The sequence below is a fragment of the Squalius cephalus genome (genome assembly GCF_949319135.1).
Source record: "Squalius cephalus genome assembly, chromosome: 2".
NCBI lineage: Eukaryota > Metazoa > Chordata > Actinopteri > Cypriniformes > Leuciscidae > Squalius > Squalius cephalus.
In genome coordinates this window covers 605,706-631,423 of record NC_137123.1, presented here as the reverse complement: position 1 = coordinate 631,423, position 25,718 = coordinate 605,706, and the positions used below count along the sequence as shown (strand labels likewise).

Genomic DNA, 25,718 nt, shown 5'->3' with positions numbered 1-25,718 from the left:
TTTCAGAGAAAAACCGCCAGTTGAAAATCTCAAAATGCGCGTACCCGATGCAGCGTCTTGAGTGCTGATTGGACAAGTCAAACGACATTGGCCAATAACTTTAAAACACAAAATGCTTAATAAATACATGATTTCTTTATATTATGCAGCGTAATTGCACGTATTGTACATCTATTGAGCCACTGAAAAATCGAAACAATTTAAGACTGAGCTTCCAAAAAAAAAAAAAAAAAAAAAAAAAATATATATATATATATATATATATATATATATATATATATATATATATATATATATTGTGTGTGAGAGAGAGACAGAGAGAGAGAGAAAGAGTTCATTAACTCCACTCTGAATCTAGGCGTCATTGCCAAATGTTCATGTAATGTCATGGTACACAAATTGCTGTATTGTTGTAAAAACTTCTCTGGCAGCATGCATCTGAGGCAGTAATTAGGTAAATAGCTTATTTATTTTTGTGTACTTTACTTTTGTTTTAAGGGATTTAACTGAGGTTTTACAAATAAATAATGCAAAATATATCATATTTTATTGTGTTTACATTTATAGCATTTAACTGTTAATTCTACAGTACTTTCATATTTTATAGTTTACAGTTTTTTACCGTTGCTGCTTTACAATCATTTACCTTTAAATCTACGGACATTTTACAGTATACTGTTTTATTGTACTTTACTGTTGTTTTAATTGTTTTTTAATGCAGTTTTTACAAAGTAAGAATGTAAAATTAACAACACTTTCTTGTATTTACATTAACAGTATTTAACTGTTAATTCAATGGTAATTTCACATTTCATAATTTACAGTTTTTTACCGTTGCTATTTTACAGTCTTTCACCGTTAAAACTACGGACATTTTTTACAGTGTTGTTTTACCTGCCGGGTTAATTTGGAACAAGGGTGGTTTTAAATATCTTGGTGTTTATCTTGGAGATAATACTTTTGTGTGGAAAAATTGGGACAATGTTTTAGAAAAAGTTGAAGGACGTCTCAGAAAATGGAAATGGATCTTGCCACACAAGTCTTTTAGATGATCAACAACCTAGTGTCTATGCTGTGCCACCGTTTATCAGGTGTAGACCCTCATTCATCTTGCCAGTAGGGGCACTGCTTTCCGACTCCAGTTTTTCCTGAGGCTCCTTGTTGGGCCCGCAGACCTTGTATGGAGACCCTTAGCTAGAACCATAGTGATCCGAGGCGGGAATTTGGGTCTTGCTGAGCCTTTGTTTTTAATGGACCTGAGAGCTAAAAAACTGTGCAACTCCCAAAGTTTTACCATGGACTGTTCACTGTGTGGGGGATGTTCCATAAAGAGAGAGTGGCAAGCTGTGAATCAGGCATGGTTGTTGAAAGAGCCAGTGGTGCATGGCACTCACTTCAACGTAGAACACCTAACAGGACCCTTCGTGATGCAGTGGTTCTGTGCGGCTGCGACTGTTACACTGAGACGTGGTTTATCTGTGTGGACCTAATTTGATCGACACTGCAGGTCTAGCCTCTCATGTGGGAGTTAGATCGATCAGGTTCATAAATCAATTGCTCAACACTTGGAAGTGCAAACTTACAAAGACTAAATTATCCTTGTTAAATGAATATTGTTTGGACACTGTCAACCAGTTGATGATTCTTTTCCTGCATTGTCTCTTTTTCCAGATTCCTGAGCTCATCTAGGGCTTGACAATAAGGTGAGAACGGTATGGAGAGCGATATACAAACCACCGTTGACAAAAAAGGGTAGGAGACTTACAGTGGAGAATCCTACATGGTATTGTGGCTGTCAATGTTTTTATTTCTGTTTTTAATCCCAATGTAAGGGAAGATTGTCCTTTTTGTTTGCAGAGGGAAACAGTTTCACAGATTTTTGGATTGTAGCAGACTGTGCTCTTTTTTTCAGTTGTTACAACAAATGTCTAGCCTGACGTCGTCATACTCAGATTCTAGTCAGAATGTTAGGAATGTTGAATGAGTCTGATCTGCTCCATTGGGCTGTGATTATGGGGTGTTTCAACCGAACCAGGAAAGAAAATGCCTCTGCACTCAATTGGATAGACCTACAACCATTCAGAGCAACGGAGTAAGTGACGTATGTTCTTCATTCATCTTTCCGATCGCCTTGATCGCGGTTCTCTTTTCCTCTTTTAAAATGAATGCGCTGTCGATATCTTCTATAACAGATGCGATGGTGGAATCTACACATCTCAGTTCTCCAGCGGCAGCCATCTTTCTTCAACCCAAGCGCTCTTTGGTGACGTGGATGATTATGTTCCTGTTGATCATCTGTCCATCATCGTATAAAGCCCGCCCTGACAATTTGATTGGTCTGAACAGCTCTGGTTCGAGCATAGTTGCTCCACAACGGATCAAGTCCAGACAGAACTTCCCGGCTAACAAATGTTGTGAGGTTTGTAGAAATTTTATTCTTGTTTATTCTTGGTTTCAAAAACATCAGTCTAACAATAAACAGATCCACCAATATCACATATTATGAACTAATTTATTTGTAAAATTATTGAATATTAATTTCTCTTTTTTTCCAAAAATATCAATACTTAGAATAACAAGATGAGGACCAGCTTTACATCACAAGCTGAAGATCATTAAACTAAACATACTGAACACACAATAATCCTCAAGAAAACAGAATCATACAACTAGAAAATTAAGCATTGTTAACAATATTCATATCCTTCCATACAAACATCTTCACCTTCATTTACTTGCTGAAAATAAACTGTGGTTTTATTTGTCAGTGTTTGGAGGTTCAGGACTGGGATTCTCTTCCTCTGCGCTGCCGTTCTCACTGACTCCTCTGTTTTCATTAGCATTCATGTTCATGAAAAGAGGGTCTTCAACCGCAGTTAGATCTTCATCCTCTAAGTATTCCATTAACTCTTCAGGACGCTTTCGTTTGAAAAACCCGCACTACACACAAACACACAGATGAACAGATTGGCTTGAGGATTTGAGAGGTGAATGTTGACATCAGGTGTGAGGTGATCTGATTGGTTCTTACCTTCAGCAGCAGGATCAATATGATAATGAGCAGGAAGACCCCGCCCCCTGCACCAGTACACACCATCAGCATTAGACTGGGTGGAACGACAAACTCCGCCTTCACTGCAATCTGAGAGGAACAGAGAGAAACTCATCACCAACTGTACAAACGTTGATCATCTTTAAATGATGGATGAAGGAGTGAGATACCTGTGATGTGTGAGGGTCGTCCTGCAGAGTGAAGAAGAAATAGTTAGAAATATGACGGAACAGTGTCTGTATCTGTAATACTGTAAGAGTGCCGTCAGTCATGGACTCCTGCAGGTCTGTGGTGTGAGTTCAGGCCGACACTGACAATCACGCGCTGATCAGCACAAGCACAACATCAGTTACGGCAAAGGTACAGATATCTTTCACTCATCACCTTCAGGCCGGTGGACGTCTGGTTGTAGCGGCTTCTGTTGTAGTGGAGCTCGGCGCTGATGTCCAAGACAGAATCCTCTCTGAACTCGCAGAAGGAGTATTTCTACAGAAGAAGAAACAAAGTCTGATTTCAGAGTTAGTCCATCTTAAACTGGTGTTTGTCTGTGTTCGTCACTCACGCTCTCGTATTCCTTCACGTTCTGGAGAGCTGCGTCTGCCGTCAGGATGAAGTGAACAACTGAAGCTTTCTGCAGATCAAACTGACCACACTTGAACTTCCCGCAGTGACCGTCCTGAAACATCGACACAACACTGAGAACTGAAACACTGACACCAATGAACTAGAGAATCAACTGAACTAAACAGAGATGAATCCAGCAGACAGAAGATGCGTTTACTGTGACTGCTTGAGATCGGATCTTAAAGGGATTGTTCACCCAAAAATGATCATTCTGTCATCGTTTATTCAGCCTCATGTTGTTCGAAACATGTTTAATGAATATTGCTTTTTAAATAACCTTCCTGATCAGTTTCATCTCCTCAGCATCCCGGATAGCTTAGAAGAACTCGATGTTGCAAAAGAAACTACTGACTCTCTCTTTTCCAGCACTTTAGACACAGTTACTCAGCTACTGACTAAGCTACTTTCTAAGCTACCTCTTCACGCTGATAAAAACACTGATTGATCGATATTATGTATGAGGAATATACATTTCGGAAAGTTGTAGCCTACTACTGTATCTTTCAACAGTGTTCGTGTTTTTTTACTATTAGCTAGTAGAGATGATCGGTTCACGTGCGCTAGGGATCTGTCACGTAACATTTACAAGCGCCAAAACGGTATTTATTGTTTGATTTCGTAATAAAATTGACAGAATCTGAGAGTTGAGATTCTTTTATATCATAAGTAACCTGCTCTGTCTAGTCTGTTGGTCTCCGTGTCCTCTTTGCTTCTTGATTCTTCTGTGCGTGAGAAAATGGATGTGTGGCGTGAGAGCGTGTGGAAAGTGTCAATCGCGTGTGTCTCACTGTGAATGCGTGACAGTTGGCAGCTCTCTTTGTACTTCTGTCCAACTTCCGACTTTTCGGCTATTTTTTGTAGCTGGATATCATTTGTTGCGTCTAAATATGAATGAGGATATGGTTATTGATAAATCGAATTGTTATTGTTGTTCTTATTATCATTTAGGGGGGCTTAGGAACATTTTGGGGTAGCTTCAGCCCCCCTAAAATAGGCCTAACAACGTCCCTGGATGTTAAGGGTTCACTCTGAAGGAATCACTCACATGGCTGTGCACTTGTAATGACACATCAAGGATGTTAAGAGGCTAAAAGCAGGTTTAAAACTTGCCCCATTGAAGTCAACAGGGTGCAAATTTTAAAAAGAGGATAACACGGTGTAGGCAACACCGATTTTTGTCGTTGTTCTCTGTATTGACAGCACTCCAAATTTACAAAAAAATTAGCTCAATGTTAAAAATGACCGGAGTTCTCCTTTAATAAACAAACTACAGCTGGTTCAAAACGCAGCAGCTCGAGTTCTTACCAGAACCAGGAAGTATGACCATATTAGCCCGGTTCTGTCAACACTGCACTGGCTCCCTATTAAACATCGTATATGTAGTGGGATTGCCCCTTTAAAGGTCCCGTATTATGCCCCTTTTCACAAGATGTAAAATAAGTCTCTGATGTCCCCAGAGTGTGTATGTGAAGTTTTAGCTCAAAATACCAAACAGATCATTTTTTACAGTTTAAATTGTCATTTTTTGGGGCTCAGAAAAACGCGCTGTTTTAGTGTGTGCCCTTTAAATACAAATGAGCTGCTGCTGGACGACACAGGGGGCGGAGCTTCATGAGCTCGCGCTCAGTCTCTCAGGACAATTTCATCTCACGGAATGATGATAATATCAGAAACTCTCAGTAACGGTGTTCAGTTCGAGTCGGACAATAATGCCTACAGAGTCAGAGTGCTGTATAGAGATGAAACAGGTATAGTTTAGTAGTTTAATTTCGGTTATTAGCCTATAACGTATTTGTCATCTGCTTGTATGTATCCATTATTTATTAATAGCCTACAAGTCTGCTGTCTGAATGATGATCAAACATATGCTGATGAGTTTAATAAAGTTTATTGTACATAACACAAAAGATGAAGCGTCAGTTTTACTTCAGAAAATCACCGTAAGAGCTGAGTAAACACAGTAAGTTATTAGAAGTGCGCAAGTACATAAACGAATTTCGGTAGAGTTGAGGGAGCATTCCTGTGGGCGCAGGTTAGTCAAAAAACGGTTCTAGTGACGTCATTAAAGAAGGAAGTAGAGGGGTGTAGTCCAAACGGGCCGTTCACTGTAGGCGACTTCTGTTAAATAAAATATCTCGCTTGGCATTGAACTTTGAGCTTTATAATTTTACAGATATTATTTATACTCTAACAACAACATTACACACTAACTAAAGTTTGAAACATGGGATCACGAAGAACGGGACCTTTAACAATAGTCTGCGTGGCCCCTTTAAAAATAGCGTACGGATTGCATAAAGTGGGTGGGTATGTCAGGTAATCACGTAGCTATAAAGACACAGGTGAGAGTAGTTTCCTCATGACATTGTACCGATGTGACCTGTTTGTGTAGGTCTTGTATCTCCTTCACTCCTCGGGAAAGGTAGGTTTTGTTAAATGGAGGCTCATAGATGGGAGGGAATTATAAACTTAGAATATGAGTGTTCGTGGGAATTTAACTTAATTCACATGTTTGAATAATGTGCTTGTTTGGTGTAATTTTAGATTAGTCGGGTGCGTCCAGGCATTGTTAGTGAATATGTGAGTGTCATACACGTGAAAGGTAATTTTGTTTTTCCCTTACCCTGTTTGTGTGATTATAAATGTGAGAGGAGTGGGGAGGGAGAAGAAAGCAAACGAAAATGTCTATTTGTTTTGCAGAAGTTGCCAGCTGCTGCTTTGCTGCGGCTTAAATAGCGTTTCCAGTTTGGGACGCGGGATTTTTGCCTTGAACGCTCATGATTGCATTGAACGCTCGCGATTGCATTGAACGTCCTCGCTATTGCCTGTACAACGCTCACGTTGGATGCGCTAAAGCCGTGGCCTTTGATTCTGGAGCCACCTGGTGTTCGCTCACTTCGCTGGTGTAATTTTATTGATTTGTGTTTATTCGTTGTCTGTGTGCAATGGAGTTGAATTGAAATTCTTTTGTTTCTTTTTGGTTTGCTTTATTTTATTATTATTATTATTATTATTATTATTATTATAATTATTATTATTAGGTTTTGTTTATTAATTAATTAATTTAGTTTATTTTGTTATTTGGTTTGGTTGTATAATTTCTTTGTCTTGTGTTACATTGATACTGCTCAATTACGGAGCAGATTAATTCTCTTTTTTTGTTCTATTTTGACTTTGGTTGTATTATTTGAGCAGTGAAATGTTTTATACACCTAATATCAAAGAAAGAAACCAACTTGTTTAGTTCTTTTTTTGTGAATTTTTCTTTTGTTAGTATTTTTTTTTTTTCTTTTTTTTCTTTTTGTGTGTTTGGCCAGTGTATGGGTGGCCGGCCCATGTGAACCGACTAAAAAAACGAAGCCCATTGGGCTGATTCATTCACATTGATTAAAGTGATTTTATTATTGTTGAGCTCAATGTGTTTTTAGTAACTACTTGATAAATAAAATTGTAATCTGTGGTTTTGTCTCTGCTCGTCCTTTTCCTTTAGTGGAAAGCCTGTTTGGGGAGGCTTGAAAATTTGGTACGGGCCTTATTAGTGTAAGTTGATCCAGTCATATGGTCACAAGTGGCGTAGTCGGCAGGATTGAAGTGACAAGGAGAGACTGCCACAGAGAGTAAAAAATATATATATATTTTTTTTGTGTGTGTTATTTTGTGGTGTGTTTCCTTTACAGCAAAGCAGCAGCTGGTAAGATGCAGACAGGAGTGTGGTAGTGGAGGAAACTTGGGTTAAGTGGTAAGGTTTCTGTTTTCCCTTTTTTCTTTTTCTTTCTTTTTTTTCTTTTTGGTGAGGGGAAGCTTGTAGACATGGAGGTTGAATTGGAGGAGTTGCGAAGACAGGTGCAGTCATTGAGGGGAGAAAATGAGCGGTTGCACCAACAACAAGCAGACCAGGCTATGGGAGCTGCGGGCCCCTCAACTGTGAATGTCCTACCTGCCCCTAGCCCCATAGTTGAACGAGTGGTCTATTCAATTCAATTCAATTCAAATTTATTTGTATAGCGCTTTTCACAATACATATTGTTTCAAAGCAGCTTTACAGAAAGTGCATTTCAGAAATGTACATTGAGAAATACAGTTAGTTAATCATGTATTGATTTAGGGCATAAACATCGCCAGCGTCGAGTCGTCTCTTCACAGGCGCCGAGTCGTCTCTGCACGGGTGTTGGAGAATCTGTAGTTTCCATGAGAGGCTGGATACAAACTGGAGCTGACGATCTGTATTTACCTCGGGACTAGCGTCCCGAGATAACAACAGAAAAGCATATGGGAAATAATTAGCGTAGCTGCTGTTCGCAATATTAATGCATTCAATCTGATTCAACTGTAGTATAAAATGTAAGTATTATGTGAATGCCTGGCTGAATAGATGCGTCTTTAATCTAGTTTTAACCTGTTAAGCTTCACCAGTGCGTGGGCGCACTGAAGCGTTTTTTTATTTATATAGTTCAAAGTTACTATCAGATTTAATGTTATACCTTGACAAACTATACATCATTAAAAAGATATAATACTCAAGTTTCAGTATTTGACCACTATTGTATTCTGAGAAACTTATAGTGACAGTTATGTCTTAATTTGTGTCAGGAGTTATGAAATGAAAAAATGAGTCGATACCTTTAATATGAATTATGCACGTCAGCCGCTTTCATTCATAAAAAACTCCCGTGCTGTCGTCATGACAGCGATACACAAAACAACGTCCTTCAGGGCTTTTAGCTCAAAAATGTGCAAACTTGGAGAAATATTGATATATTCTCATAGATTCACGTCATATTTCTAAAGACAGGAATAATATTTATTGAATTTATACCCAAATGCGTCGATGTAATCATTATGATCGCTTCTTACTGAGATGTGCAGTGTTTTCACGTCATACCAATAGCCTGAGGGCGCTATATGCACAAAAAATAATCCATATAATGGGACATGAAGAAGAGCCATAATCATGTGACATTCCAGGACGTCACTGCTACACACAAAGCTACAGAGATCGCTGTAATATGCAGATAAAATATGTTTTGAAGACAATAAACATGTTTGCTATGATATTCGATTTGCCTGTGTTCTTCAAGCCATGCCAGGTATTTTATATTTTATATTATATTTATAATGTAATGCTAATCGATATAGACTTTATCATCGTGCATAAAACTATAAATAATGTTTTCTGTCTGATTTTTTTTTTATCTATAGCCAAATTATATCACAGTAGATTATTTAAAACACTCGATTGCGTTATGAAGTAAGTTTGGAGCACAAACATGGTTTTAATCTCATAAATGGTCGTGTATTGATGGTGTGCTAAGCTAACATGCTAGCTAGCCCAGGTGCACCTGCCACCAGGGGTTATTCTTTTATGAATTTTGTTCTAAATAAGAATGCTTACTGATATGTTTTAGTGCATTTGACCACTATTTAGTGCACTTCAAATGTGAAGTGAGAACTTTGATAAAAGAAATTAGGGATTAAAACCCTGTGAATAGCCAGTCGTTAGTAACTATAATGCAGACAAAAGAAATGCATATTTCGAGCCATAACCAGTCTGGAGAAGTGTGAATGTGTGCAGGGGGAGACTGAGACTGAATGGGGCTCGTTTGCACCACAAAACAATAGAGACAAAAGACTGAATGGATGCTTAGACGACGACTAAACATCAGTAGCATTTTTAGAGTAGCCTAATCAAAATAAAGTCATGACATGATCTTGAAAAACATTTAACTAAATACAGAGTTTTAGACTTATTATCTTCATATTTTAAATATAACATGGTCAGACATGTGGCTTTAGCTGTAGTGCATTTCTAGATTGCTCCAGTGCCAACTTCAATTTTATTTTCATTAATATGTTTCATAAAAAAAAAATTCTAATAACTTTACAAAACTTTGAAGCTATTTAAAAAAAAAAAATCATTATGACAATAATTAATTCTACATTTACAATAAACTACCAGGTGTCAGCTTTCAAATGAGATCATACTTGTGCTTTTAGTGCAAAGGGTTCATGAACTGTATCTGTTTCAGTTTGGGTATGTCATTTCTGGGGATTTTTCAAAAGTGGGGTTGCAGCTTAACAGGTTAAACTGGGACAGCGAGTCTGAGCCTCGAACAATATCAGGAAGGCCATTCCAGAGTTTAGGAGCTAAATGTGAAAACGCTCTCCCTCCTTTAGTGGACTTAGATATCCTAGGAATGACCAGAAGCCTCGAATTTAGTGATCTTAAAGAGCGCGATGGATTGTAGGGCGATAGAAGTTCCGTTAAATACACGGGAGCTAAACCATTTAGGGCTTTATAGGTCAGTAGCAATACTTTGTAATTGATACGGAACTTTATAGGTAACCAATGTAGAGACGACAGAATTGGTGTTATATGATCGTATTTTCTTGATCTAGTAAGAACTCTAGCGGCGGCATTTTGGACTAACTGTAGCTTGTTTATTGAGGATGCAGGACAACCAGCTAATAAAGCATTACAGTAATCTAGTCATGAATGCATGAACTAACTTTTCTGCATCAGAAACAGATAGCATGTTACGTAGCTTAGCAATGTTTCTAAGGTGGAAAAAGGCTGTTCTTGTAACATATGAAATATGATTTTCAAAAGACAAGTTGCGGTCTAATATAACACCCAGGTCTTTTACTGTAGAGGATAAAGTAACAGGACACCCTTCTAAATTAAAGTTGTATTGTAAGAGGTTTTGTGGGCAGTTTTTTGGACTAATAAGTAATACCTCCGTTTTATCTGAATTTAATAGCAGAAAATTACATGTCATCCAGTATTTTATATCTTTAACACACTCTGTTAATTTAGATAATTTAGCGTTTTCATCTGGTCGTGATGAAATATATAATTGAGTGTCATCAGCATAACAGTGGAAATTAATTCCATGTTTTCTTATAATATTACCAAGTGGCAGCATATATATTGAGAATAGCAGAGGGCCTAACACAGATCCTTGCGGTACACCGTAGTTTACTGACGTTATCTTCGATTTTTCCCCATTTACGCAGACAAAATGGTAACGGTCTGATAAGTATGATCTGAACCAGCTTAATGCCTGTCCCTGAACACCAGTGTAGTTTTGTAGTCGGTCTATGTCCCTAGGGAACGGAGGGGCCGTATGTTTAGTGGTAGAGGGGAAGACAATGTGTTTGAGTGGGTGGAGGAGATACAAGCTTGCTTGCGGGTCCGACATCTGCCTCTGGTTGAACAGACCTTATTTGTTTTTGATCATCTAGAGGGTCTTGCCAAGAATGAGATTAAGTATAGGGCAAGGGAAGATAGGGAAACACCAGAACAGGTCTTTTCCATCTTGAAGGAACTTTATGGGTGTTCACAGTCCTATATTGCCCTGCAGCAAATCTTCTTTTCCCGTAAACAGCTTGAGGGTGAGTCTTTGCCCTTTTTGCATAAATGGATAAGGTGGTACAGCAGGCCCCAGGAGGTATGACTAACTCAGTGGTTTTACTTAGAGACCAGTTTGTAGAGCATGTGCTGGATAGTGGCTTGCGGCGGGAGCTCAAACGTTTTGTTCAATTGAACCTTAACTCATTTCATTATGAGATGATGAGGGAGAGGAGTCATTCAGTCCCAGCTTCCTCTGCTCTTCAGTATAGAGTACAGGGACAGATAGATTCCTCTGGCCCATCGGACGTTAATGTTTCAGAGCTCACGGAACTGAAGAGAAGGATGAGGGCCCAGCAGGAACAACTTAATAAACTGACTCAAAGTTTACGGCAACTACAGTCTCAGAGTGTAGGAAGCCATCCTAGGCGGCTTGGCCCTATCATTTGTAGGCGATGCAATCAGCCTGGGCATATTGCTCGGAATTGTACATTAGGACAGACTCAGTTCAGAGATCAACAGGCTCGTTTGTCACATGTTAATGTATTGCCTCCTAATGGGCAGGTGGAAAACTGCAACCCTCTGAACTGATGAGCCACAGTTCAGAAGGGATAGGGCCTGGCTCAGTGGCTCATGCCCCCACTAGTAATGGACCTTCCACTTTGTTGGGTAAGTGCCCCTCCGTCATAGTTAATATGGTTGGGGTTAACGTTCCATGCTTATTGGATACAGGCTCCATGGTAACCACTGTCACAGAGAGCTTCTTTCTGGCACATTTTGAACCCTGGGGTAAGGAAAGGTTGAATGATTGTGGATGGTTGCAGCTTTGGGCTGCTAACGGTCTATCTATTCCTTTCGTAGGATATCTGGAGTTGGATTTTGTTATATTGGGTAGACACATTCACAATAAGGGTGTCCTTATTGTAAAGGACCCTCCTCAGGTCCTTTCAACATCAGGGTTGCCAGGTCTATTGGGGATTAATGTTATAGGTGAGTGTTTTCAGGAGCTGTTTAATCAACATGGCCCAGAGTTGTTTGACCTCCCTATGGTTAAAGAAGTTCCAGCATGGACATTGGCAATGAAGTATTGCCAGACTGGTTGCTCTCGTAGGTCGGAATTTAGCGGGGGGCCTGTACATGTTAGGAGTAGACATGTGGTCCGCATTCCGGCCAACTCCTTGCAATTTGTCCCAGTTACTTGTGCTGCACAGTGTGGGTTCTTGTCTATGGCTCTTTATGAGCCTTTGGATAATGGGAATCCACTTCCATCTGGCTTGTTGGCGTCTGTATCCCTGGTTCCGGTGAGAGGTGGTATCACTAAAGTCCCTATGGTTAACATAGGTGAACTTGATGTCTTTCTGCAACCACGGCAAGTGGTGGGAACATTGTGCCAGGTCCAGCCAATGAGCTGGCCAGGAGAGATTATTGCTACTCGTCCAAGTGCTGCCGTAGTTTCCTCACAAGTTAGAAGTGTTGATGGGGGAGACTTCTGGTTTTGCCATGTAGTGGAGAGACGCGTGGTGTTAGTGCTCTGACTAAAATAAAAAATTTTTTTCTCATAACACTACATTTGGGGCTTTTTAGCTATTTTAGTGCGACGGTTGGCATTTGTTAACGTTACATGTTCCTGATGAGTAAGGGTACGCGAGCTGGTGGTAAAATCAACCCTCAAACCAAGGCGCCTAATTCTGGGCATGAAAGCGGCAAGATGTCGGACGACGCCGCAAGTCCGTTAACGACTGACACACTGGTGAGCGAACTTGATAAACTAAGGAGAAACATGACTGGTGAACTCACCGCGCTGTTGAATTCGTCTTTGGAGTCAATTCACTCATCCATTGCTTCTATTGGGTCTACCCTGGCGACTCAAGCGACTACAATCACTGATATGGAAACTAGCTTATCCGACCACAGCGACAGGATTACACATCTCGAACAGGAGGTCTCTACTCTTCAGTCGAAGTTGGTGTCGGTGACGGAGGAGAATGTCGCTTTAAGAGCTAACGTGGAAGATCTCGTTTCTCGGTCCAAACGGCAGAATATTCGTGTGGTTGGCCTTCCGGAGGATATTGAGGGAAAGGACACCAGACAGTTTATGACAGAATTATTCACCGAGGTCGCGGGCGACGCTCTTCCCTCTCCACCGGAGCTTGATCGCGCCCATCGGAGTTTAAGGCCCAAACCGCGCCCTGGTCAAAATCCTCGTCCGATTATAGTGAGATTTCATCGTTACGTGGAGAAGGAGGCTGTGCTCAAATTCGCGAAATCGTCAAAGGAAATTACTTTCAAGGGACACAGAATCAAGTTCTATGAGGACTTTTGCGTTTCGGTGGCTAACAGGAGAGCTGCGTTCAACAACATCAAGGGCCTGTTGTATAAACGCGGTGTTCGTTTTGGCATGATTTACCCGGCCAGACTTTGCGTGTCTTACAACAACACTGAGCACTATTTTGACTCTCCTGAGGCAGCAGAAAAATTCTACCACCAAAATTTTGCTGAGTAACTTTTGAGGAGCGGCGTTGACAAGGAGATACAGTACATCTCTCTCTCTCTCTCTCTCTCTCTCTCTCTCTCTCTCTCTCTCTCTCTCTCTCTCTCAATTCAATTCAATTCAATTCAACTTGCTTTATTGGCATGAACAAAGAAACATGTTGTTGCCAAAGCAGTTTACAGAAAATACATTACAATACATATCACATATTAAAAATACAAATACAAATAGAAATACATATAGTAGGTGTCACATATATTGTATACAGTGTCATAAACATACAAAATACTACATTACAAAAAATAAAAAAAAAATAAAATAATAATTATACAACACAATGTAATAAACCGTTTTTCTTCTTTTTCCCTCTTTTTTTTCTTTTCCCCTTTCCCTTTCTCTGTTGTTCCTTTTACAATATAATGACTGTACAATCCTAAACCAGTGTAATGTTGTGATCTTATAGTGGGGAGTCCCTCAGGCTGTGGCAGGCAGAAACATATTTAGCTGCCAGTGGGGCTGCTGCCCCTTCTCCTAGGAGGACTACCAGCTTCTCTTCTGAAGTTAACATTGGGAAATGTACTACTTTGTTGGCTATTTCTCCAAAGTGTAAGGCTCTTAGTGAAGAGAATTTTTCACAGTTGAAGAGGAAGTGTATCTCTGTTTCTATCTCTCCTGTTGAGCAGTGAGCACATATACGCTCCTCTCTGGGCAGCCATGTCTGCCTGAGTCTTCCTGTCTCTACGGCCAGCTGGTGGTCACTGAGCCTGAATTTAGTCAGGATCCATCTCTGCTTTACATCTCTGACAGTGTGCAGATAATGGTTATTATTAGAGCTCTCTCTCTCTCTCTCTCTCTCTCTCTCTCTCTCTCTCTCTCTCTCTCTCTCTCTCTCTCTCTCTCTCTCTCTCTCTAATGCCTTAAACTAGATTTTTATTGACAAATTTTTTTTTTTTTCTCTTCATCTCCTTCATGGAGCAATGTGTGTGGGTGCATGTGTATGTATGTATGTCGCCTATGTATATTTATACACATGCACATTTCATTTTACTTAATTAATTTACTTTTTTTATTTTATTTATTTATTTATTTATTTTCTCTTTTATATTATGTTGGGGGGGAGGTGAGTGCTGGACAGTCATAGATAATCTTTAAATATTCTTCCTTGTCAATTTTACAGTCACTAGCTTCGCTATGTGCACTCGTTCTGCACATTTGCTGAACGGCACCCTGTCCAATCTTTTTCAGGAGTGAATTCTCTTATTAATGTTAAAATCTTTATGTTTGTTGGAGTCAACTCCACTACACAATCGGTTGTGATAACGTTTTTCTGGCAACTCGCCATGTCCAAGTGGACGAGTATCAGAAGGGATTTTCTTTTATTATTTTTGAACATACTTGTGTTTTTGTTCTGTTCTGGGTATGTTCGGGGGTTATGTTTGATGGAGGATTCTTTTGTCTTACTTGGCATTTATTGTTGTCTCTTACACATGCTAACCTGTTCAAGCTGTTAAAGAAGAAAAAGAAAAAAGCATTGTTGTTGTTTTTTTTGTTTTGTTTTTTTTTACACTCTATTTAGATTAATATGTCCTGCAGTTTTATGAACAAACCTCCTGTTAATTCTAAGGGGGGAGGGGTTGGACACAATATCAGATTCACTACTTGGAATGTACGTGGGCTGGGTGGCCAAATTAAACGCTCCAGAGTTTTTTCCCATCTAAAATCACTGTCCTCTGATATTATGTTTCTTCAGGAGACACATTTGCGTACATGTGATCACACCAGACTTCGTAAACAATGGGTGGGTCAAATATTTCATTCTAGTTTTAATAGCAAATCAAGAGGTACTGCAATTCTGATACATAAAAGAGTCATGTTTCTAGCAGAACAAGTACTTTCAGATCCTGAAGGACGCTTTGTAATCGTCAGTGGCACTCTTTTTCAAACTCCAGTAGTGTTAGTAAACGTATATGCCCCAAATTGGGATAACCCTACTTTTATGTCTATGCTTTTCTCAAAAATACCAAATCTTGACACTCATCGCCTTATTTTTGGAGGGGACCTTAACTGTGTTATTGATAATAATCTTGATAAATCTGCGACTAAATCATCTTCTCTCTCTGCTATGTCTAGGTCTCTAATTTCGCTGACAAATCAAATAGGCTGTATAGATCCCTGGCGCTTTTTTCATCCCTCTGATAAGGTATTTTCTTTCTTCTCTAGTGTACACCATGTTTACTCTCGGATTGATTATTTCTTCCTTGATAAAGCCCTACTTTCTTCGGTTATTTCTTCAGATTACTCTGCCATTGTTATTTCCGATCATGCCCCGCATATGTTAGATATCTCCTTTTTGCCCGCTTTTAAGAGCCGACCTCAGTGGAAATTTGATGTAGGGCTTCTTGCAAGAACTGACTTTTGTGAATTTTTATCTAAAAATATAGTTTTTTTCATTGAGACGAACAAATCAGAAACCGTGTCTGCTTCTCTTCTATGGGAGACATTCAAAGCGTTTATTCGTGGCCGAATCATTTCCTTTAGTGCTCACTTAGCCAAGACTAGAAAATCTCGGCAACAAGAGCTTGTCCGTTCAATCTTAGAGATAGATAGACAGTATTCAAACGATCCCAAACCTGATCTTAAGTTAAAACGATCAAAGTTACAAACTGAATTTGATTTGCTTTCAATAAATAAAGCAGAATACTTAATTAAAAGAACTAAAGCCACATACTACGAACATGGGGATAGAGCAGGCCGTCTTCTTGCTTCCCAGCTTAAACATCAGTCAGCTTCACGCTATATCGCACAGATTTATGATAACAATTCTAATAAGCTTGTTACTGACCCTCAAAAAATTAACTCTGTCTTTTCCTCCTTTTCCTCCAGTCTTTATTCTTCTCAACCTCCTTCTGATCCTTCTTTAATGGAGTCTTTCCTACAAAATTTAAATATACCCACTATTAATACATTAACAGAGGAGACTTTAGATTTACCTCTCAGGCTAGATGAAATCACCACCTGCATTGGTCTCATGCAGTGTAACAAGGCTCCAGGGCCGGATGGCTTCCCCTTAGACTTTTATAAAAAATTCTCAGCGCAGTTAGCCCCCTTATTGTTTGATATGTATGTGGAGTCATTTGAGCAAGGTTTTCTTCCAGCTTCATTAAATCAAGCATCTATCTCCCTTTTATTAAAAAAAAATAAAGACCCAACTTTATGTAGTAGCTATAGACCTATTAGTTTATTGAATGCTGACATAAAAATTCTAGCGAAGGTGCTGGCAAAGCGCATCGATGCATGTCTTCCTGATATTATTTCTGAGGATCAGACCGGCTTTATTAGGGGACGTCAGATGTCATCTAATATCCGGCGATTGCTAAATATACTTTTTAGTCCATCTATGTCTAAGACTTCTGAAATGATAATCTCTCTTGATGCTGAAAAAGCATTTGACCGTGTGGAATGGAATTATTTATTTACTGTATTAGAAAAGTTTGGCTTTGGGCACATTATTATCTCTTGGATTCGACTCCTATATTCGGCTCCCTCTGCAAGTGTTAAAACTAATGCTGATAGTTCGTCATTCTTTCCTCTTTCCCGTGGGACACGGCAGGGTTGCCCTCTGTCCCCTCTGCTCTTCGCTTTAGCTATTGAGCCACTTTCGATCGCCTTAAAAGAATCTTCATCTATACGCGGGATCCAAAGGGGAGGCACAGAACATCGTGTTTCTCTCTATGCACGACTTGTTGCTGTATGTACAGGATCCAGTTGGCTGCGCTAACAAGATTATGCACTTGCTCGACACCTTTGGCTCTTTTTCAGGTTACAAATTAAACTTTACCAAAAGTGAATGTTTCCCCATAAATGACGTGGCTAAAAAAATTCAGAAAAGCACTCTACCTTTTAATTTTTCACCTTCAGGGTTTCGTTATTTAGGTGTAAACATTTCACACTCTTTCGGTTCTCTCCTTAAGAATAACTTTACGAATTTGGTTGATCAAATTAAACTAGACTTAAAGCGTTGGGACAGCCTACCCCTTTCTCTTGTTGGGAGAGTGGAGACCATTAAAATGAATGTTTTGCCGCGACTTTTATTCCTCTTCCAGTCCCTCCCTCTTTTTCTACCTAAATCTTTTTTTAAGTGCCTAGATAAAATTATCTCCTCTTTCATCTGGGCTGGTAAAACTCCTAAAGTGAATAAAATTATTCTGCAACGAAATAAACGTGATGGAGGTCTAGCTCTGCCAAATTTTCTTTATTATTACTGGTCCGCCAATATTTCGAAGATTTTCTTGTGGTGTAATTCGCCGGAGGTTAACTGGTGTACTCTAGAAGCTGCTACTTGTCTTTCCTCTTCTCTTCCTGCTCTTGTCTTTGCTCCTTTGTCCATGCGTCCTTCCAATTATATTAGAAATCCTATTGTGCTATCGACTTTAAAAATCTGGAAACAATTTCGACAACATTTTCGGTTGGAGTCACTATCTGTTTTAAGTCCTATTTGCAACAATCACTTGTTTTTACCACCAGCTATTGATCACACTTTTAAAAGATGGAAAGATAAGGGTATGGCCTGTTTTTCAGATCTTTTTATTGATAATTATTTTGCCACATTCACCAATCTTATGTCCAAATTTAACCTGCATACTACAGGCTTATTCAGGTATTTTCAACTCCGCAATTTTGTTAAGACTAACTTCCCTAGTTTCCCTCAATTACCAGAAAAGTCTCTGGTTGAGAACTTATTGACAGCCCCTACAGGTGGTAGTCGTATATCCTCCGTCTACACCATGTTACTCTCATCTAATACGTCCTCTCTCTCCTGCCTAAAGATGACTTGGGAAAATGAGCTGCAAATTAAGTTTTCGGAAGAGCTATGGTCTGAGGCCCTTGCTAGAGTTAATTCTACTTCTGTATGTGCTCGGCTAAGTCTGATTCAGCTAAAAGTCTTTCATCGAATTCATCTTACCAAAGCTAAACTCCATAAATTGTTTCCAGAAACAGAGGACTCCTGTATCAGATGCTCATTTTCTCCTGCCGATCACACCCATACTTTCTTTAGCTGCCCAAAACTGGCTTCTTATTGGTCTTCTTTTTTTGACTTCATGTCTAGGGCTCTGCACATTTCTCTATCTCCATGTCCCCTAGTCGCCATCTTTGGTGTATCTCAATTGTCATCCATTACGAGACAGAAAGCAGATGTTATCGCGTTTGCTTCTCTTATTGCTAGAAGGTGCATCTTGTTGCATTGGAAGTGTCCAACCCCCCCTCCAACTACCTCTTGGTTAAAGGATCTGATGTCATTCCTTTCACTTGAAAAATTTAAATATTCGACTCGGGGCTCAACTGATAAATTTTATAAAACTTGGAACCCTATTTTTAATCTTTACGACTCTGTATCCTCTCTAGATTCTGACTTAGTTATATAATGGTTGAGCAAGTGTTTTATTTTGTTTTATTTTATTATTTTTATTTTTATTTTTATTTTTTTTCATCTAGGCATGTTTTTCATACAACTGATAACACAATTACTGTTGTTTTTCTTGCTGTTTTTTTTTTTTTTTTTTAAGTATTAGTATAATTGGTTGTAGAGACTACCGATTATTTTCTAATCCTCCTGGGTGGGTGGGGGGAGGGGTTGGGATGGTGGTTACTCTGTTGTTTGTGTGATTCTTTTGTTTTCCTTTTAAGGAATGTGTAAAAAGAAAAAAAGTGCAGACAATGTTTTTTCTTTTATGCTCGTCTCTTTAATGATTTAATGTAAACTCTTGTCTGCATAATAAAAATTGCTGTAAAAAAAAAAAAAAAAAAGAAGTGTTGATGGGGTAGAAGAGGTGATCCAGCAAATGGATCTCTCGCACCTCTCTGTAGAGGAGCAGAGCCAGGTGAAGGGTCTGTTGGGTAAATATAGATCTGTGTTTTCAACGGATGATTCTGATTTGGGGTGTACTAACTTGATTACACATGAGATCCCACTATTGGATTCTGCTCCTATACGACAGAGGTATCGTCGCATCCCTCCTTCTGACTATGTTGCGGTTAAAGAACATGTGCAACAATTGCTTGCAAGTCAGGTGATTAGGGAGAGTAGTAGTCCCTTTGCTTCCCCCATAGTCGTTGTTAAGAAAAAAGATGGCAGAATACGATTGTGTGTTGATTACCGACAGTTAAATCAGAGGACTCGGAAGGATGCTTTCCCATTGCCCCGCATCGAGGAGACCCTGGATGCCCTTTCTGGGGCTCAGTGGTTTTCAACTGTGGATCTAGTAAGTGGCTATAACCAGGTTCCGGTGGCAGAGTAAGACAAGGGTAAGACCGCTTTTTGCACACCCTTTGGGCTATTCGAATTTAATCGGATGCCCTTTGGGTTGTGCAATGCCCCAAGTACATTCCAGCGGTTGATGGAACGCATGTTTGGGGATCAACGATTCCAAACCTTGTTGTTGTACTTGGATGACATCATTGTCTTCTCGACTAATGTAGCTCAACATCTTGTGCGACTGGAGTTGGTTTTCAGCCATTTACAGCAGGAGGGCTTAAAGGCCAAACTGGAGAAATGCTGTTTTTTTCCGTCAGGAGGTTCACTACTTGGGGCATGTTGTTTCAAAAGGAGGAGTTTCTACCGATCCCGGTAAGATTAGCACGGTGGCAGAATGGAGGCGACCTATTAACGCTGCAGAGTTACGATCTTTTTTTAGACTTTGTGAGTTATTATCGGCGTTTCGTAGAGGGGTTTGCAAAGCTGGCTGCCCCTCTGCATCGCCTGGTAGCAGAGTTGGTCGGTACAAAGAAAAAGAGGGGCTCAGGTAGACCCATAGAGAGCTGCTGGACCCCAGAGTGTGAACAAGGGTTCCAGTCTCTCAAGGAGAAATTGGTGGCAGCTCCTGTGTTGGCCTATGCTGATTTTGCTAAGCCCTTTGTTCTTGACATTGATGCTAGCCATTTGGGACTAGGGGCGGTGCTTAGTCAGGAGCAAGGTGGGAGGTTACGGCCAGTGGCCTATGCCAGTCGAGGGTTTAGGCCTACAGAGAAGAATATGGAGAATTACAGTTCCATGAAGCTGGAACTCCTCGACCTTAAATGGGCGATGGCGGAAAAGTTTAGGGATTATCTCCTGGGCCATCAGTGTATTGTCTATACCGATAACAACCCACTGAACTACCTGAATTCAGCCAAGCTGGGTGCAACTGAGCAGTGCTGGGTGTCTCAGTTAGCAATTTTTGATTTTGAAATCAAGTATCGCCCTGGTCGGGTTAATGGTAATGCCGATTCATTGTCAAGGCAGTATTCCTCTTGCATTCTGACACAGTCCTTTGGTACACCATTGCCCAAGACACTCTGCTCAGTTGACATCCACCAGGAGGCTGAAGGTGAGTTGGTAGGTGCAGAGCAGCATGCTATTGTCGCTTTCCCATCTCGTTCTAAGGAAGAGCTCCAGCAGATGCAGTTGGATGATCCAACATTGAGAGGATTTCTTGCATTTTTTTCCAGAAATAAATATCCATCTAAGGTGGAGCGACAGTCAATGTCTAAGTCTGAGCTTAAACTCTTGCGACAATGGGGTCGATTGTTTGTTAAGGAGGGATTGCTGTACCGCCACCTTCAACTTCCTGATGGTGGGGAGGAGGTAGATCAATTGGTATTACCAGAGGTTTTATGAAATGAGGTATTTACGCAGTTACACAATGGGCACGGCCATCAAGGCAGGGAACTGACCTATGAGTTAGAACAAAAAGGGAACTGGAGCGCTACTGAAATCCCTTGTATCCTCCGGTGCTCTTGGAAGGGTAGTAATAATTGAAAAAAACGTAGGAAATAATCCAAGTCCAGGCACTCAGTAGATACAAAAAGTAATACAAAACACTTTATTAGAGGGCTAAAAAATGTAAAAAACACCAACGCGTATCGGCCCACTGGCCTTCATCAGGCCAGATGAACACCCTAACACCCTGATGAAGGCCAGTGGGCCGATACGCGTTGGTGTTTTTTACATTTTTTAGCCCTCTAATAAAGTGCTTTGTATTACTTTTTGTATCTACTGAGTGCCTGGACTTGGATTATTTCCTACGTTTTTTTTCAATTGACCTATGAGTTAATTCGTAGGAGATGCTATTGGCCAAGCATGAGTGCCTATGTTCAAGAGCATTGTCAGAACTGCCAGCAGTGTACTATTTCAAAGTCCAGTTATCCAGTAGCTCGTGCTCCCATGGGCCACTTGTTGGCTTCTAAGCCCAACCAAATATTGGCCGTTGACTTCACCTTCTTAGAACCATCTAGTGATGGATGGGAAAATGTCCTAATTATGACAGATGTATTCTCCAAATACACATTGGCTGTGCCAACTAGGGACCAGAGGGCAACCACTGTAGCCAATGTTCTGGTCCAGGAATGGTTTTATAAGTTGGGTGTGCCAGCCAGACTTCATTCCGATCAGGGTCGGAACTTTGAGGGTGCAGTGATTGCCCAATTGTGCCATCTTTATGGGATTCAGAAAACTCACACGACCCCGTACCATCCTCAGGGTAACGGACAGTGTGAAAGGTTCAATCGAACGCTGCACGATCTTCTTCGTTCCCTTCCACCCGAACAGAAACGTTCCTGGACTCGGCATTTGGCACATGTGGTCTTTACGTATAACACCACTTGCCATCATACCACCGGTGAGTCTCCTCATTTTCTGATGTTCGGACAAACTCCACGGTTGCCGGTGGATTTTCTGCTGGCAGGAGTGGAGGATCCAGTGGGGGGTAGTGTGGAAGATTGGGTGGCTAGGCATCAGGAGGGGCTAAGAGTAACCTATGGAAGGGTAAAAGCCCATCTTGAAGCAGCTGCAGAACATAGGAAGAACTTGTATGATCAGACAGTAAGGGGTCAACCACTAATTGAGGGCCAGTTAGTACATTTGCGTGAGTGTGGAGTTCGAGGCCAGAATAAGATTCAGAATCATTGGTCAACTGCTCTGTATAAAATAGTAAGAGCTCCTCGGGAAGGTGGTCAGGTGTATAGTATATCTCTATTGGATGAGCCCACTCGGGTAAAACATGTGCATAGGTCTCTGTTGAAGTTGGCTCATGAAATGGTACAACAGGCTTATCATATTGATCTGGGCTTACAGGGACAGGATTTTCAGGAATGTTTGGGTGATGGGGACTCTGTGATGGTGGTTATTGAGCCTTCACCACCTACCCCTGTAAATGACGCCTCTGTGGAAATTGTTCCAAATGTGACATCCGAATGTACCCTCCCTTTGGTCTCTGTTTTAAATTCACCGTCTAGTGAGGCCTCTACTGTGGGGGCACAGGGCGTACGGAGATCAACTAGGACAACGGCTGGGAAACATCCGAATCGTTATCATTTGCCCAGGACAGTAATTGGTGATGTATCTGCTAGTGCATCATTACCGGCTGAGAACTCCCTCCTGGGACAAGGAAGGGATTGTCATTTCCGCCCTTGGCTGTAGAAGGTTGAATCATTGGGACAATGATTGAAAATCCCGGGGTAGATTGTAGTGGGATTGCCCCTTTAACAATAGTCTGCGTGGCCCCTTTAAAAATAGCGTATGGATTGCATAAAGTGGGTGGGTATGTCAGGTAATCACGTAGCTATAAAGACACAGGTGAGAGTAGTTTCCTCATGACATTGTACCGATGTGACCTGTTTGTGTAGGTCTTGTATCTCCTTCACTCCTCGGGAAAGGTAGGTTTTGTTAAATGGAGGCTAACAAAATGGAGGCTGTGTTAGTGAGTATGTGAGTGTCATACACGTGAAAGGTAATTTTGTTTTTCCCTTACCCTGTTTGTGTGATTATAAATGTGAGAGGAGTGGGGAGGGAGAAGAAAGCAAACGAAAATGTCTATTTGTTTTGCAGAAGTTGCCAGCTGCTGCTTTGCTGCGGCTTAAATAGCGTTTCCAGTTTGGGACGCGGGATTTTTGCCTTGAACGCTCATGATTGCATTGAACGCTCGCGATTGCATTGAACGTCCTCGCTATTGCCTGTACAACGCTCACGTTGGATGCGCTAAAGCCGTGGCCTTTGATTCTGGAGCCACCTGGTGTTCGCTCACTTCGCTGGTGTAATTTTATTGATTTGTGTTTATTCGTTGTCTGTGTGCAATGGAGTTGAATTGAAATTGTTTTTTTTCTTTTTGGTTTGCTTTATTTTATTATTATTATTATTATTATTAGGTTTTGTTTATTAATTAATTAATTTAGTTTATTTTGTTATTTGGTTTGGTTGTATAATTTCTTTGTCTTGTGTTACATTGATACTGCTCAATTACGGAGCAGATTAATTCTCTTTTTTTTTTTGTTCTATTTTGACTTTGGTTTATTTGGTTGGTGTTGAGTGGGTTTAAATTATTGTATTTTTGGGTTTGGTTGGTTTGAAGTGTTTTGATTTGTATTTATTTTGTTGTATTATTTGAGCAGTGAAATGTTTTATACAAAGACCTAATATCAAAGAAAGAAACCAACTTGTTTAGTTCTTTTTTTGTAAATTTTTCTTTTGTTAGTATATATATATTTTTCTTTTTTTCTTTTTGTGATTCATTCACATTGATTAAAGTGATTTTATTATTGTTGAGCTCAATGTGTTTTTAGTAACTAATTGATAAATAAAACTGTAATTTGTGGTTTTGTCTCTGCACGTCCTTTTCCTTTAGTGGAAAGCCTGTTTGAGGAGGCTTGAAAATTTGGGGTCTTGAGTACGGGCCTTATTAGTGTAAGTTGATCCAGTCATACGGTCACATATACATTGTAATATCTTGCTAATTACAAAGCACTAAATGGTTTAGCTCTGCAGTACTTGAGCGAGCTCTTATATATAAATAAAGGTGACTTGACATGAGAGTGAGTAAATGATGACAGAACGGTCATGTTTTGGGTGAACGATCACTTCAACAGCAGCTGTAAAAGGGTCTATGATCTCTTACCTGCGGTTTGATGAATCCACACGGCACTGAGTTCTGTAGAGAAGAACAGAAGATGTTTATTCAGCAGAACACATGCTGGTCTGATGGTATTAGCTGATGAACGAGTGACGCACCTCCTGCATGCTGAAGCTCTGAGGAGTTAAAATCACATGTGTAGTTTGACAGGGCAGGGTGAGCTCGAGCGACACCGGCAGACCTTTAAGACCCAGATTCTCCACCTGTGGACACAAACACACAGACACACAGCAATCTGATCACGAGAAGCCCAAAAACAACACGATGAAGCTGTAGATGTGTGTTTGACTCTCTGACCTTGAAGACGATGCTGAGAGGTTTTGGACCTCTGTCCTCCAGAGAGAAGTTCAGATACGTCACAGATTCTTCAGCCACTCTGACAAACACACAATAACTCAATAACTTCTCAGTCAATCATATGGTTTTCTGTTATTTTAATATAATGTTACTGTCTCAGTGTATTAACTGCTAATAATAAACCAAAACAGAAAATTATCCGAACAGAAAGACATTTAGATGTTGAGTTTCCAATCATTCAGAGATGAAGAGCAGATCAAACTGAAACAGAAGAAGAGAAAAGTTAAATAAATGCCACTCACAGACTGATCGCCAGATCAACAGCGAACTGAACCGGGACGCTCCTCCTCACCTCCGCAACGCTGGTGTTTCCATTATTATCACTGTGAACAAACATACAGGATTTACTCATGATTGAACATTAAGTCATTCTTCATAACCTGTATCGCGAGCGCACATCTCTGCTGAACATTACTGATATGAAACAGCCCTGAAAACAAACAAATCTGTCAAATCCAGCCTCATTCACCTGTTAGCGGTGATCATCATCTCCATCCTGTCGGACCAGTCGTAATCCCATTTTGCCATACGAAAGGTTGCCAGAAACTGAGTCTAGAAGACAGTAGAAATCACAGGTGTTGGTAGCATTGCCAAGACAATGGTTGAAAATCTACTTAAGCAATATAACACGAGCAAGATTTACAAAAATAACAGCACAAGTGCAAATTGATATTGATTTTACACAACAGTTAAATAATAGAAAGAAGTTAATATTAAGTGGCTCATATTTTAAACACAATATTGTCAATATTATTTAATTTTGATCTCTTTCACCAAGGAATGTCGTTCAAAACAAAGTCACAGAACCTTTGCAGGTCTCCTAGCAACACAGCTGGGTTCCAATGAATCGCGGTTTGGAACAAATCAAAGATTAAATGAATCACAGCGACTTGACGCTGTCACATT

At 40.2% G+C, this 25,718-nt stretch overlaps 2 protein-coding genes across 2 annotated transcripts in view; both read right to left on the bottom strand.

Moving 5' to 3' along the window:
- LOC307154769 (integrin alpha-M-like) overlaps positions 1–25,718 on the bottom strand; it is a gene marked incomplete at its 3' end in the record, with an annotated part of 79,544 nt that overhangs the window by 21,173 nt on the left and 32,653 nt on the right. The gene's annotated exons all lie outside the window — the stretch shown is intronic.
- Positions 2,731–3,395, bottom strand: LOC307154405 (uncharacterized protein). Its single transcript, XM_079864323.1, has 3 exons — positions 3,223–3,395; positions 3,032–3,142; positions 2,731–2,940 (listed from the first exon to the last, which is right to left on the bottom strand). Exons 1-3 carry the CDS (start codon positions 3,322–3,324, stop codon positions 2,758–2,760), a joined length of 396 nt encoding a protein of 131 aa, XP_079720449.1. The 5' UTR covers positions 3,325–3,395; the 3' UTR covers positions 2,731–2,757.